The 14,149-nt window shown below is 42.2% G+C and overlaps 2 protein-coding genes and 1 non-coding gene across 3 annotated transcripts in view; 1 reads left to right on the top strand and 2 right to left on the bottom strand.

Annotated features, from left to right (window-relative positions):
- ift172 (intraflagellar transport 172) overlaps window positions 1-6,645 on the bottom strand; it is a 33,791-nt gene extending 27,146 nt beyond the window's left edge. The window contains exons 1-14 of the mRNA XM_028953144.1: window positions 6,607-6,645; window positions 5,414-5,557; window positions 5,195-5,307; window positions 5,073-5,112; window positions 4,908-4,973; window positions 4,754-4,833; window positions 4,561-4,648; window positions 4,254-4,468; window positions 3,644-3,767; window positions 3,427-3,522; window positions 3,174-3,335; window positions 1,874-1,927; window positions 1,217-1,320; window positions 752-837 (exon numbers count right to left, since the gene is read on the bottom strand). Of these exons, the coding sequence (XP_028808977.1) occupies window positions 752-837; window positions 1,217-1,320; window positions 1,874-1,927; window positions 3,174-3,335; window positions 3,427-3,522; window positions 3,644-3,767; window positions 4,254-4,468; window positions 4,561-4,648; window positions 4,754-4,833; window positions 4,908-4,973; window positions 5,073-5,112; window positions 5,195-5,307; window positions 5,414-5,557; window positions 6,607-6,645 (1,411 nt within the window). The remainder of the gene's footprint in view (window positions 1-751; window positions 838-1,216; window positions 1,321-1,873; window positions 1,928-3,173; window positions 3,336-3,426; window positions 3,523-3,643; window positions 3,768-4,253; window positions 4,469-4,560; window positions 4,649-4,753; window positions 4,834-4,907; window positions 4,974-5,072; window positions 5,113-5,194; window positions 5,308-5,413; window positions 5,558-6,606) is intronic.
- A 347-nt stretch (window positions 6,646-6,992) lies between these two features.
- Window positions 6,993-7,064, bottom strand: trnaa-ugc (transfer RNA alanine (anticodon UGC)). Its single transcript has one exon. It is a non-coding gene; the product is annotated as a tRNA-Ala (tRNA).
- Window positions 7,065-11,784: 4,720 nt separating this feature from the next.
- On the top strand, window positions 11,785-13,982 carry LOC114763508 (epidermal retinol dehydrogenase 2). Its single transcript, XM_028953251.1, has 6 exons — window positions 11,785-12,192; window positions 12,306-12,440; window positions 12,539-12,638; window positions 13,261-13,405; window positions 13,483-13,608; window positions 13,709-13,982. Exons 1-6 carry the CDS (start codon window positions 11,833-11,835, stop codon window positions 13,848-13,850), a joined length of 1,008 nt encoding a protein of 335 aa, XP_028809084.1. The 5' UTR covers window positions 11,785-11,832; the 3' UTR covers window positions 13,851-13,982.
- Window positions 13,983-14,149: the final 167 nt, after the last annotated feature.

Below are 14,149 nucleotides of genomic sequence, written 5' to 3'. Positions count from 1 at the left end.
CAGCACTAACATAATTATAAAATGGGGTTAACTATTAATAAAAGTAGCTTTTATTGACAGATTTGCATTTGTGAACACAGCATTCCATTGGAACTCAAGACTTATCGTTGCTGATAACGTGCCTCTCTTTATTTATGCAGATATTCCATCGTTAACACCCATTTCCTGCAACCAGAGTCATTTGAAACATGAGTAATATCTCAAGTTTTTTTTTGCGACTGACCTTTGCTTGGTAAGCAATTAATGACTAAAACAACAAAATGATTGTGACTAAACGATAATCATCACTGCTGGAATGAAAATCGATGAAGCACAGTGGTTCAGGGGAACAAGCACCCCCAGCTCCTCAATATGACACAAGATTCTGATGGATGACGCAAGGCTGGCAGACCTGTCACTGGAAAAGGATTTTAGGAGTTCAACCTTCCTTTTTTATCTGTCACAGGCACCTGCTTTCTGAACATTTGATTATAGGTAATATAAATATTAAGATCATCTGGTTCAAATGCAATTTAAATCTGAATTATTTAAATTATGTATTTATGCAACCCACAGAGATTAAATTAAAACGGAATCTAGTATAATTAAATGAACCCATTAACTCTAAAAAAAAAAAAAACATTCCATGTAGTAACTGCATTTATTACACGTGGTTACTGAATAATACGAATTACATGGTGCTGATTCCTGAGGTTTAAACCAGAAGGGAGAAATAATTCATGTTTACCAGCAGGCCAAGTGAAGAACTCACCAATGGCAATGGTCTTGATGTCGATCAGGTAGGCTAACTTCTTATTCTCCTCCACCCCTCTCTGTTTTCTCTCGTTCAGCCGAACGCTGTGGGTGAAGCACACGTGTGTGTAAACACTGATCGCCCCAGAGAGAAGGGCACACAGCCAGGAACACTTTCATTACAAGAAATTCTGATAAAAACTGACAGGCTGAATACATTAATATTGATTTGTAGTGACTAAGAGCGTTCGCAGAAGCCTGACATGACAGCTGTATGCTAAACACTCTGGGCTGCATAAGCAGGGCATGTAAATGGGGGAGTGAAGTGCGAACAGTGGCTCAAAGGCGCCGTCTGGTGGCGAGTAATAAATCTCTCACAAAAAGCTGTGGGTGGAAGACGGTTTACAGTTCAAACGCACTCACACACATGGACAAGGACACACACGCGCCGTCCAGTGAAGAGGTGGAAAAGGTTTTAACTGACCTGATCAGATGTGGATTCATAAACTCAGTTCTCACAGACCCCAGGACCTCATTAGAGCCGTACTCCACTAGAGTGAGCTCTCCGGCGTTAAAAATCATGCACACCTACCAACACACAGTCAGTTAAGTGACAAAATACACACATACACACACACACACACTTTTTATTTTACAGAAAACGCTGTTTTTTTAAATTAAGGATTTGTACGCTAGGTTTTTGTACGCTAGGTTTGGAAACAAAAGCAAGGTAAAACATTTAAACACAAATGGGGAATATTTCTTAATGCTTAAGATGATTGCTATGGTTCATCAATGGATTGATTCACTCATTCACCAATCAGAATTGATGGGATTCTGTTTCATTTTTGCCAGATTGTGCCGTTTTTTTATTTGAAATTTTTGAGCGAAACTGCTTGTGGCATTGAGGAGCCCAATTTGGCAAACTATGATCTATGATCTTCCATACTAACAAAAAGGGAAGTTAGCCTCTCCCCTTCAAGATACAGATAACTAACCAGTGGTTCCTTCTTGTTTCCATCTATGTATTTATGTAAAATCCTGAATAGGTACAACCCTCCCCATTGGCCTGGGCTTGGGACCGGCACCAAGAAACACACTGTCACGTGCATCCCCAGCGGCTGAAAATAAGGTTTAGTACCATTTCATTTTCAAAGAAGAACTTCTCGTTCCCTCCTGAGCCTTGCCATGCCACCTGAAAAATCAATGAAGATGATTTATTTTGTTGTCTTTGCCAGCACAAGGCATGTTTTCAAAGTCCTTCCTTCCACTCCATTACTTTAATCGCATATGCGCACACATTCACACAGTTGGACGCCTCAGCCAGGGCTGCCGCCATTATCATGTCTGTCATTTTGAATGGCACTCGGTCTCCAGTAAAAGCTCCTTGAAAAGTCTCAATTAGACATGTATTAGCACACTGAACCGTGACAGCCCTTCAACTTTTAATTAGAGCTTTTTTAAACAGGCCCCTGGAACTTGGAATAGCATAATCTGCAACTCTGCCACACAAGCACTCAATTATTTCCACACAGAGGTGGGGCCTGTGACCTACAAAAGGCAGGTCACACAAGTAGTGGAGTTCCATAGAAACTTCCTTTTTAACAGGGTATAAACATGAAGCAATTTTACTTTCAGAACAAAATGGAATGAATTAGTCATTCGAAAGATTAAAAAAATCTTTCTGCACCATTGCCTGAATATTTGCAAATGACTGATTCTGAGTATTTCTTAATATGATGAGAAAGGTTAGAAAAATTAATTGCATTGGTCCATATTTCTAATAATAAAACTAATAGGATTAAGGGCAATATTCCCATATTTGGTTGCAATAGAGTATTTTAATGATTTATTAATAGGCTGGCATACCTCAGATCATAAAGCTAAACATCAATCATATACACTACCAGTCAAACGTTTGGATGCACCTACTGTGTGATAGGTATGGAGACTAAGATGGAGGCCATTTTAAAGAATACAATGCAGGAAACATATTTAATATTTTTGCAGCAGGAGAAAGTGATTTATCTTTGATGATCTGTTTTATCAGTCACTTCTTTTTACCTTCATGGCTGCTTTGTTCACTATAGTCATCATCCAAAGCCACTTCATGAGATGCTGATTAACATGAGTGAATTATAAGAAAGTGTTCAGCATAAACCTTCAGGACTGTTAGAAAACCATCCCTGTTGTCAAACTTAATGTGGTTGAAAGTAGCCAAGAGTGTGAAATGCTGCCATCACAGCAAAAGCTCCCTGCTCACATGTGTTATATCATAGTCCTGTGTCTTGTTTTGTTCTGTAATGTAAAAAATGCAAGACCTATAAATGAGTTGGTACCTCCAAACTATTGACTGGTACTGTGCAAACACATATAGTGTCAGAGTTGCCAGATAAAGTGGATATTTGGATGCAAGTGTGTTAGAGGTGTTTTACTCTTACCTCACTCAGCTTGTTTGAAACCAGATCTCCCAGTAGCAGGGTATCAGTTGTGTGTGCCACCAGATACCGATCCTTGCCCATAATCTTCACCTCGTCAATCTCATAGCCATAATGTGACCTGAGCACCACCCGGGAGCCGGTGGAGAGGTTTTTCACTATCACCTGTGAAGGAACATGTTGAGTCTATTCTAAGGGCCCAGTGGGGGGAAATAATCGCTGCCCTGTCAGCTTCCTTGTGATCCATTCAGGTTACCTGACTCAAGCCCACGTAGGTCATCTCAAATTTGTTCTTGTAGATGCTTCTCCGCAAGCAGCAGTCAAACTGCTCCACCCCACCACAGAGCGTACCCTGAAAAGAGAGGCCTGTTGTTACACCGCATTAGAAACAACGAAAAGGGTTACACCTATAAGGTCTGGTGTGGTAGGTTCACTTTTTTGTTGTTGTTGAAGATTCAGTCTGGAATACTCACTGCACAAAGCCGAGAACCATCCCGTTTCCAGGCCAAAGCCGTGATAGTGTAAAGATTAGGAATCTCTTTAGGAGAAGCTTCATCCCAAGCACCTCTGCGAGGACTCCAGTTGAAAACTCTTAACCTGGAAATCATAAACACACAGACTATCCACATGACATGTAAAGTGCTTGCTGTATAAATTGCATGATATATCAAAGCCCTAGACTCGTTTTTATTATCTATATCATTATTATTAGGTAACTATATTTCAATAATGCAGTGACTACATGGAACACACGCATGGGATGGTTGTTTGATTCCTGTGGACGTGAGGTTAAATCACTGTGGATCCAAAACCTTGTACATCAACATTTTCATGAACCCTCTATATATGCAAGTAGCCTGAAGATTACATACCTGAAGGTGATATGCAACTGATATGTTTCTAGACAACAAAAAAATAAAACACGATCCAGAGCATGGATGTATAATTATTGAAAAAAATACGAATGCGAATCATGTGGTGAAAATACTTGTTAGTCGCATATGAATAATTTTTGAGCAAGCACCTGAAAGGAGACCACAGTGATGAGTTCTGACGTTTAAAGAAATGAAGGTTCGAGCTTACCGGTCATAGCTCCCCAGAACTACGGACTGTCCGCTGGGGCTGGTGGCAGCCACGGTGAACTCCTTCTCCGATGGGACCCTGCTATAGTCAAATGTCTGCAGGACACTGCCCTCCTTCCCATAGGCCACAATCTTCTTATCGCATCCCGCCACAACAATGCTGCTGGCACCCCAGGCCAGAGCGTAAGGCGGACAAGGGTGTGTAAGCAGCTTGCCCTTAAAAAGTGCACAGGGTAAGAGCACCATTCACCCCACTGCCATCTGACACTTGCCTTTCCACCAATGAATCCCAGTGAATTGAAGAATACCTGAGACTCCCCGGTTCCTTCGTCATCTAAAAAGTATCGCACCACGGTCCCATCTGCATGGCCCGACAGGATCCCCTTTCCCGAAACACTAACAGAGCGATAGGGTATTATCACTTATTATACGTCATGTGACAGAAAGAGATTTCAGATCAAAGACAATTACACAAACCAATAATGGAGTATAAACACATACTTTGAGGTCAGTGAAACCACATATGACTCTGTTCCATAAACTGTGGACGACTTGTGTGTTTTCGTATTGGCTATTCTGACCTAGTGAGGGGAAAAAAGACTCAATGAAAAGAATTTACATTAGAACATTAAGCAAAGATAGCAGAATAATGTACCTTTCCTTCCGATAATCCAAAAACGATTGTGTGTTCTACTGGCCAAAGCAAGCAAGTAACTGCACTCTATAAAATTAGGATTTAAAAAAAGTCTTAAAATGAAATACACAGCATTATAACCATAATCTCTGTATTCTATTGCATTCCGTTATCTTAGATACTTACTGTCTGCACAAATTTGTTAGAAATTACTTTTTTGTCACCCCTGTGAGAAAAAAAAAAGTTTTTATATAATAATATGATTATGAGTAGAGGATGATTAGAAAAGAAGTTGATGAGACTCTTACCATTCCTCTCCTATTTTGTACACATAGATGATGTTGTCTGTCTGACCGATGGCTATTTTGGTGGAGTCAGGTGAAAACGCCATGGACTTCACAGCATAGCTTTTCTTTCCAAACTGAAAGATAAATAACTTGCTGAACTAAATCAGGTTAAGAACACAGAATGTCACTGCAGCACTGGGGTTTATTCAAAGGACAAGAGGGAAACACACTAGGACACACCTTTGAGTCAGCAGGCTTTGTGGAAAACTTGTCCCGCTTCTCTCCTTGCTCATCATACAAAAGCACCACACGGTCCACAGTGCACACAGCAAATTTTGCATTATTTGGGGCCCACGCCATGCAAGTGACTTTTGCAGCTCCATCCTATAAGGTTACATAGTCAAATCATATTTTGTGGCATAGAAGTGAAACGAAAGTGATTGTCATTGTGAAACACTGCAGCAAATCACACGGTGACACAACGAAATGTGTCCTCTGCTTTTTACCATCACCCTTGGTGAGCAGTGGGCAGCCATGACAGGTGCCCGGTAGCAGTGTGTGGGGTCTGTAGCTTTTCTCAGTGGCACCTCAGTGGTTTGAGTTTGGGACTCGATCTGGAACCTTCTAAATACGGGTCAGTTTCCTTACCCGCTGCCCCTATTTCACCAATAGGTGGCTTTTCTTTCTTTTTCTTTTCTGGTCCCTCCACTGCTGAAGGTACGAGGAAGACACTCAACAAGGCTCTTCCCTGTCTTGGCCCCATCTTTGAAAACTTCCCCTCAAGGTCAGAACAGAACATCTTTTCTCTTTGGAGAATACTTAGTCTAACTAGTAACATTCTTATAGTCTGACTTATGTAAGAAAAACTACAACCGAGTGAATAAAAAGATTTCTATTCATGGTTGGGGTCCTAGTGAACCAGAACTGATTACTTCATGTGGTAAATTGCACTGGATAGGGGTGTATGCCAAATGCCACAAATTTAAATGTAATAAATTGCACGGGGTGAAACAAAAAAATCAACCTGTAGAACACAAGATAAGCCATAAAGACTTGTTAAACTACAGATTTTATAAAAGCCTAAATGTTTTCCTGGTTTAACGTCTGTTGTTATGTCTGCGAAGATTCTCAGTCATCCAGGTGAATTTGTCTGAAAGTTGAGTCGTGGCAACTGGACTTTCTTTCTTTAATGTAGAGACGTTTCATTCAACATCCACAAAACACAGAGAATGACAAAGTTCTGTGGATGCAGAATGAAAAGTCCAGAAAGAACCTTATTTCTGTTGCCTCACTGCACGAAAGAGATTAGCCAAGAGTGCTAACAGGCTAACCAAATTAAAACCACAGCGTGACTGCAACATTCTGATAGTTGTACGAGTCTTTACGGGAATCGGCTAGCTGGGTAGGTTAGCTTCGGTAAGCGGCTGGGTTACCTGTGGCGTTAGCAGCGTCTTAAGATGTTTAAGCTGCATGTCCGAGAACGAAGAGAAGCAGAAGAAACGTGGCTGGCGTGCCGGTGAACGGGGAATCCACACCCGCCTGCAGTAGCTGCGTTTAACACGGCGATCTAGCGGGACCAGCAGACCGCCGACATTTCTGTAAACATCCAGTCCTTGGTTACCGTCGTCAAGAAAAAAAGGCGGGTCACGTGGGACACGGAACGTCTGTCGTCACGTGCGTCTATTTGCATAAATCGACTAAAAAACGCTTACTATTGTTTTATAAGCGGTCTATTGTGTCTAAAACACAGCGTGCGCGATATTTACGCAAATAAATACGTCTCAAAATAAACACGTCTTGTAATTTAAAAAGCACATCCTGGAGATGCCGGGGATTGAACCCGGGGCCTCATACATGCAAAGCATGCGCTCTACCACTGAGCTACATCCCCCACGCTGCACCGCGGCCGGAACGTCAGCCTTTGGACGTCTTGCGGCCTGTGACGTCAGCGAAGTTTCCGTCACTGCATTCATTTGCAATTCAGGTTGCAAACACCCGATCAGGATTCTTTTCAGCTAAAGATAATTGTTGGGACGTGCCGTTTGGAAATCTGTAAATCTTCAGTGTTCCAAAGTTTTGATCCTTTCGTTTATTGTAAAAAGCAAAAAGAGTGGTTTGTCTGTTTGCAGTGAACATTTTGAAACAAGTGGCATATGAGTACAAAATTAGTCCAACATGGACACCAGAGGTGTCAAAAGTATTCATAGTCATTACTCAAGTAGAAGTATAGATGCTAGGGTTTAATCAGACTTTTGCTAAAGTAGAAGTATCAATTCAAGCCTTTTAATTAAGTAAAAGCATAAAAGTAAGAATAAGTTAATAAGTGAGACATTTACCAATTTTGAGGATATTTTCGTCACTTGTCCAGCAGGTCTTAAATTTGGGTACTATGATAGCTGCGGCTATCAGCTCTGGATCTGCAAGCATCTCTCAGAAGCGTTTTTCAAGGCCTGAAAGAAGTGCAGTGTCACGATGGCTGGACATGGCGAGGTAGAAAGACACATACGCACAACGTCACAAGACAGGGTTTTAATACATAATAAACAGGACAGGGGAACCATCACCAAACAATGACCCAATGATGAACAGACACAATAGGGCAGCTTTATACACTCATATAATTATAGACAGGGGAACACGATCAGAGAACATTGCACAAGACTAAAATGAAACTCACCCATGCCGGACCGGATCATGACATTACTCCCCCTCAAATGCACAACCTGCGGAGGTGCCACACAAAATGGTCCATGAAAGGGGGGGAGGATGAGAGGTGGCTGTCCTGCACTGGCGGCTTCAGGCCCGGGCCAAAGCACGACTCATCCGTGGTGGTGCTTGGGAAGCTGGTATTCCAAGTAGTCAACTTTGTCCAAAAGGGCTCCGGTATCGACAAATTCAACACCCTCATCATTTTGGCCACCATCATTCTCTTCTCCATCACCCTCTCCTACAGGTTCAAGATTGTTGTTCTCGTCAATCTGTCCATAAACTCTGAAGGCTGTCCCTGTACCTACTGATTGTCGCTCTGCATAAGGGCATCTGATAAATTCTACTTTGCCTTAGTGCAGTCTGGAGAGGGGCTCCTGGTGAAACCGTTTTTAGTGCGATGCCTGCACACAGATTTGTGGAGAGCAGCATTGTTAAATTCTATTTCAGAATGCATTGTGTGCCCAGTTTTAGTTAGGATTGCTAGTTGTAGAATTACCCACCATCTTGAAGAAGACATGTTGCCTTAATAAGGTTTGGGGGAAAGGTGTGTTGGGGGTTACAAGTGGTAAGGTGAGTTAAGCTTTTTAAGTGGATCTACTGTATAAAGCCATCGGAAAGACATCCAGCAGGTTCGTGCATTTCAATATGATAGTTAAGACTACACAAAGTCTGTATCTTCAGTTAAGCTTTAATATCTCCGATTTTCCGTACAGGCCAACCTGCGCAAAAAAGTGACCCGCTCAGACCAACCTCAGCCACATGAGAAGGGACAATGCGACCCAGACTTACCTTCCGAAAGACGCTGCACGTCAGACAAAAAAGGACAGCAGCAGCAATGTACCAAAACCCCTGATCTACCTTGCGGGTCTTCGTGGAGGGAAACCAGGACCTACAAAAATGGGCTTATTATTAGCTATAGAGGGGCCTTTGCACTTAAACCCCATGGATGTTAAAGCTCTTGTAACCACTGTGAAGAATGTAACCACCCCTATAGCAGATATGTACATGGAAGATCAAGCTCAGGTGATTCACCTAGGTGGGGGACCAGAGTCCCGAGGTTCGTGGAGGTAAATGCTGTGCTATGTGATAGTCAAGGGGGAAAAAGATGGGGAGACAGTTGAATTTACTATTATATTTAAATGTAGAATAGGAAAATAAAATAAAAAAATAAAAATAAAAAACAGACGGTATTCACTATTAAAAAAAAAAAAAAAAATTCTCTCTTATAAAACCATAACTTAATATTTCACTCGTAACAATTTCCAATGATAATAAAGTCTCTCTCTTTTTCCTTCTCAAGTTGAGTTTTCTCCTTGTCAACTAAGATGCAACAGTGCCGGGTTCTGTTCAGATTTCTCTTCTCCGTCAGTGTGTTATATCCTAGTAGGTCATAGTCAGTAGGTGCACCCAGGTAACAGTCAATGTCAATGACGTCAGGTCACGTCCTACCACACCGGTGACTTGTATGGTAGAGCAGGAGTGGAGAAGTCCCCTCTCAGATTGGTGAAGAATATCCGCTTTCCCAGTGGCTCGCCATCCCCCTCGTCAGGGAGAGAAATCCAGCTTTCAATTTTGACAACCAAGGAAGGCTCAATGGGTACAAAAACCTAGCCAAGACTGTCCATACACAGACATTCACAGGTTCTGGGTTATCTCAGGTGCTTTGGGTATTTCTATTAACACTGGTTTTTGGTGTTAAACCACTGTTTTCCCACCATCAACCGAAATTGGTCTCTCATTTGCGCTCCTCGTGGTGCTGCGTTGTGCTGACTAACCTGCTAACATAAATGAGGGCGGGACTTTCTCCTCTCCTGCAATGCCGATACAGTACTGAGTGGCCTGACCAATAGCAAATAAGCAAAACTTGACAGGCACCCAAATAACTTTAAATAATCAGAACAAACAAAAATACACTTTACATGAATTGCACCATCCCTAAATGAAATGAGGGACTCTTTCTACTGGGTTACACCCTCCCCTTTTAAACATCATGCACGTCCCGTTGCATGTTACCATATACTAGCGGTGGGTGAGGTGTCACTAAAGCTCTATCAATGAATACATGATACTTTCAAAAAGACACATTTCCCCTCTCAGGGACTCAATATACAGGTGTGCTGAAGCACAAAGAGAAATACTACGCTTTCAGCTCCAAGGCAGCAGCCATCGCCTCTGCGTCCAAGCCAGACAAGTACACTGGATTTAAAACTACTTAAAGGATAAAAGTAAAAGTAATGGAAGGGGGGAAAATGGCAATAAGGACAAAAGCTAAGGGGCCACAGTGCACTATAATGCATTAACCCACCTCCTATTTTTTTGGGAGGTGGGTTATATCAGAGGACCGGAGTTTCACTCTTGTCCTGAGTAATGTTCCCTAATCGTTTTCACCTGTTTAAGTGTATAAAGCTACCCTGTTCGTTTCTGTTCGCCATTGGGTCTTTGATGCGTTACATGTTCACCGAAGTCTCGGATGTCTTCCCTGTCCCGTTCTGCACAAATTAAACCCCGGTTTCATGACGTCATGCGATTGCGTCCTTCTTCCTCGTCATCTCATCACCTCTTCGTCCTCCTCTCTGTTCACCTGCCTCGTCATGCCTAAAAGTTGTGACAGGAAGCTGGTATTCCAAGTAGTCAACTTCGTCCAAAAGGGCTCCAGTATCAACAAATTCAACACCCTCAACTCTTTCCTCTTCTTCATCATAGTCATCATTTTGGCAACCAACGTTCTCTTCTCCATCACACCCTCTCCTACAGGTTCAGGATTGTTGTTCTCGTCAATCTGTCCATAAACTCTGAAGGCTTTCAGGAGGTTTGATCCATTGTCAGTTGTTGTGCGAATGATCTTCTCTCTGATATTGAATTCTGTGTGAATGTCATTTAAGGCACACGCCGGGGCAGAAAAGGTATGTGTCCCTTTAAGTCGCTTGCATGCCAGGGCAGCACAAGATCTCTGCATGGTCTGGGGGTTAAACCAGTGCGCAGTGACACCAAAGAAACTGCGACGGTGTGGCGTCCAGCAGTCTGTTGTAGTTGCTATGAGCTCAGTCTCTTTAAGGGCAGCTTTCAGTTTTATTTCCATTTCAACAGAGGCCTTTGTGACTTTGTTCACAACAGTATTACGTGTCATGACATTTGTATTTGGTTGAAGATGTTGTATCCACACTTACCTGGGACAACCTTCGAGACTTCCACAGCTTGACTTGTTTGATGGGTGGGGTTAATGAACATTCAGTGGATGACTTCCTTTTGAGGGCTGCTGAAGTATGGTGTGTGTACCTCTGTAGATGAGTGGGGTGTTTCTTCTGTGGATTTCTCTCAAACCACAATCTAGGACTTGTGCTGTATTAAATGTCATGCTTGAAGTTCAAGAATGAAGGTCCGAATACAAATTAGGGAGCAGTTTTATTCGTCTATGCTATTATGTTGCCTAGCCTTAGAACGTGTTTAAATCAACCAGCTGTAGAGACTACAGCTTTGCTGAATTAGCTTATATATTTATATATCACATAAACAACTGTAAAACTAGTCAAGAAAAAAAAAAGTGAAGAAAAAATGAAAAATAATATTAGATCAGATAGCATTTGCCGTTAAATCATAGCCTACTGCTAGCAAGCAAACCATGGCATGTCTTTGCATGTACCCAGGCATAGCAAACATTGCTACATCACTACATTACTACAATATTGTGTCAATCAGCGACTGATAATAATTAGTCCAGTTAAGTATAGATAACCAAAATAAGTAAGGTAACAAAGTATTTATACTTCGTTACTTGACACCTCTGATGGACACATTCTGGGTGACAGGTCAGAAACAGACCAGTATTAATGAGACTGTAAATAGTACACTCACTCTTGTGACAAAAATCACGTGAACAAGCTGTTGTCACACTTTGTCACTGAGGTTAGTTTGGTTGTGCATGAGAACAGCAGCCTGGTGAATCTACAGGCATGGAAGGCAGCAATAACCGCAGACAAACTCGTGACTTTCTTCAGTGTCTGAAGGAGTTTTTGGAATTCGTTATTGGGGCAGCCTTTTACTTCTTTGAAGCCTTCGTTCGACTCTTTATCCCGTGTCCTCGGAAGGATGTGGATGGCGAGGTAGTGTTGGTTACAGGAGCAGCCCATGGTATTGGCAAGCTCATAGCAAAGGAACTGGGCCGTCACGGCGCCACCTTGGTCCTCTGGGATATCAACTGGGAAGCCCTTGACGAGACAGCCAGGGAACTTCGTCAGAGTCTAGACGTCCGAGTCTATGCCTACGCATGTGACTGCAGCCGTCGGACGGAGGTCTACAAAGTCGCAGATCTGGTATGAGTATGAGTATTGATTAAGAAACCCTTTTAATGTTTATAAATGTGTGCAAATACCAGTTGTTTAATGCGATGGATTGATGTGGATTTTCATGTGCGTCTTCCCAACAGGTGAAGAGGGAGGTCGGGGATGTATCTATATTGGTTAATAATGCCGGAGTGGTGACGGGAAAATACACATTCACCGAAGCCCCTGACAATTTAGTTGCCCGGACACTGAGTGTGAACGCTGCAGCCCATTTCTGGGTTTGATATATTTGAATGATTGGCAGTGTGATTTAAAGAAATCATGTACAGCCAAACAAATGTTAATGGAATTTCATAATGGTGTTTCTCTTATACAGACATACAAAGCATTCCTCCCTGCTATGATGTCCCGAAACCATGGACATCTTGTATGCGTAGCATGCCATGGGGGTCTTTTTGCTATGAACGGATTAGCGGGTGAGCAGAACCACTGGGCGATATGTGTAACCTATCTTTGTATAGCAACATTTGCCTGCCACATTACTATCATACACAGAAAAAGTTGGTAGCAGAAACGGACTCGTAACCGGAGGGTTGCGTGTTCAAATCCTGAACTGCCAAGGTGCCACTGAGCAAAGCACCATCCCCACACACTGTTCCCCGGGTGCCTGTCATGGCTGCCCACTGCTCCCCCTGTTAAATGCAGAGGACCCATTTTGTTGTGTGTACTATGCAGTGACAAAAATTCACTTTCACTTATATCTAGATTGCACTATTGTTTTGGACGTATACATTGTTTCGCATGTACGACAGTTATCCTTTGGTGTATATGGTGCAATTTAAAGGTTGTGTATCACCTTATATGGGTGGTAGTAGCCTAGTGGGTAACACGCTCGCCTATGAACCAGAAGACCCAGATTCGAACCCCACTTACTACCATGGTGTCCCTGAGCAAGACACTTAACTCTAAGTTGCTCCAGGGGGGACTGTCCCTCTAACTAATGATTGTAAGTCGCTCTGTATAAGGGCGTCTGATAAATGCTGTAAATGTTATATCATTTATCAAATATCTGATCCAAAGTGTCATGTTTCACGATAGACTACTGCGCCAGCAAATTTGCAGCTGTGGGCTTTGCTGAGTCTATTGCCTTGGAACTTCTTGTACTTAAGAAAGAGGGGATTAAAACCACCATAGTGTGCCCATACCTGATCAATACGAACATGTTTGGAGGATGTCATACAAAGTGAGTAGATCATTCACCTTCACAATTAGCAATATGGCATTTGCTGAAAATGATTCTTCTATGTTTTTGGTACCCAGGTGGCCTTCTTTTCTGCCCATCATTGACCAGAATGATGCAGCCAAGATGATAGTCGATGCAATTTTGAGAAATAAGATGTATGTCCTTTTGCCACCCAGTTTGTATGTCCTGATGGCAATGAAGAGGTATAGTATTGACGTTTTTTTTTATCAAGGTGTCTATATTGGTGTAGACTGTATTATCACATGAATATGTGAGAGTTTACTTTGTGGTTCATCATTTTAGCCTCATGCCGGCCAAATTGGGAATCATCTTTGTCAACTTCTTTGGTGGGTTGGATCTGATGGATCGATTCAGGGGGGTTCCTGTGCCCGTGATCACTTACAGAAAGAGCCTGAGAGAGGACAGCACTATGGAAGAGGCGTAGATTTATTCAAACCGATCAGAAAAGTTATAACATAGTTCTGAAAGCATGTTTGTCTCTTTCTGACATTATTTATTACCCAAGTCATTTAACCGTTGACTCAATGTTCATGTAAATACCTACCCAAACAAATAAAGGCACTTGTAGATTTCTAATAAAGCCTATGTAATTGTGTTACTTATTACGTTATTGCAGCATGTCAGCTTAATCCTTTTGAAAGCACAAAGGTGTCATTTTTGATGTCGCTGCCGCTTCCTACGCTGACGTCATGACGTCGTATTGTGACGCACTATATATGGACC

The sequence above is a fragment of the Denticeps clupeoides genome, chromosome 14 (genome assembly GCF_900700375.1).
Source record: "Denticeps clupeoides chromosome 14, fDenClu1.1, whole genome shotgun sequence".
Lineage (NCBI taxonomy): Eukaryota > Metazoa > Chordata > Actinopteri > Clupeiformes > Denticipitidae > Denticeps > Denticeps clupeoides.
This window is presented reverse-complemented; position numbering and strand designations above follow the sequence as displayed.

Bases quoted from the DNA above. Each gene is read 5' to 3' on its own strand.
- LOC114763508 (XM_028953251.1), top strand. From the start codon at position 11,833: ATGGAAGGCAGCAATAACCGCAGACAAACTCGTGACTTTCTTCAGTGT. The intron at 12,441-12,538 runs GTTTGATATATT...TCTCTTATACAG, and splicing joins ACGCTGCAGCCCATTTCTGG to ACATACAAAGCATTCCTCCC. The intron at 13,406-13,482 runs GTGAGTAGATCA...TTTGGTACCCAG, and splicing joins TTTGGAGGATGTCATACAAA to GTGGCCTTCTTTTCTGCCCA.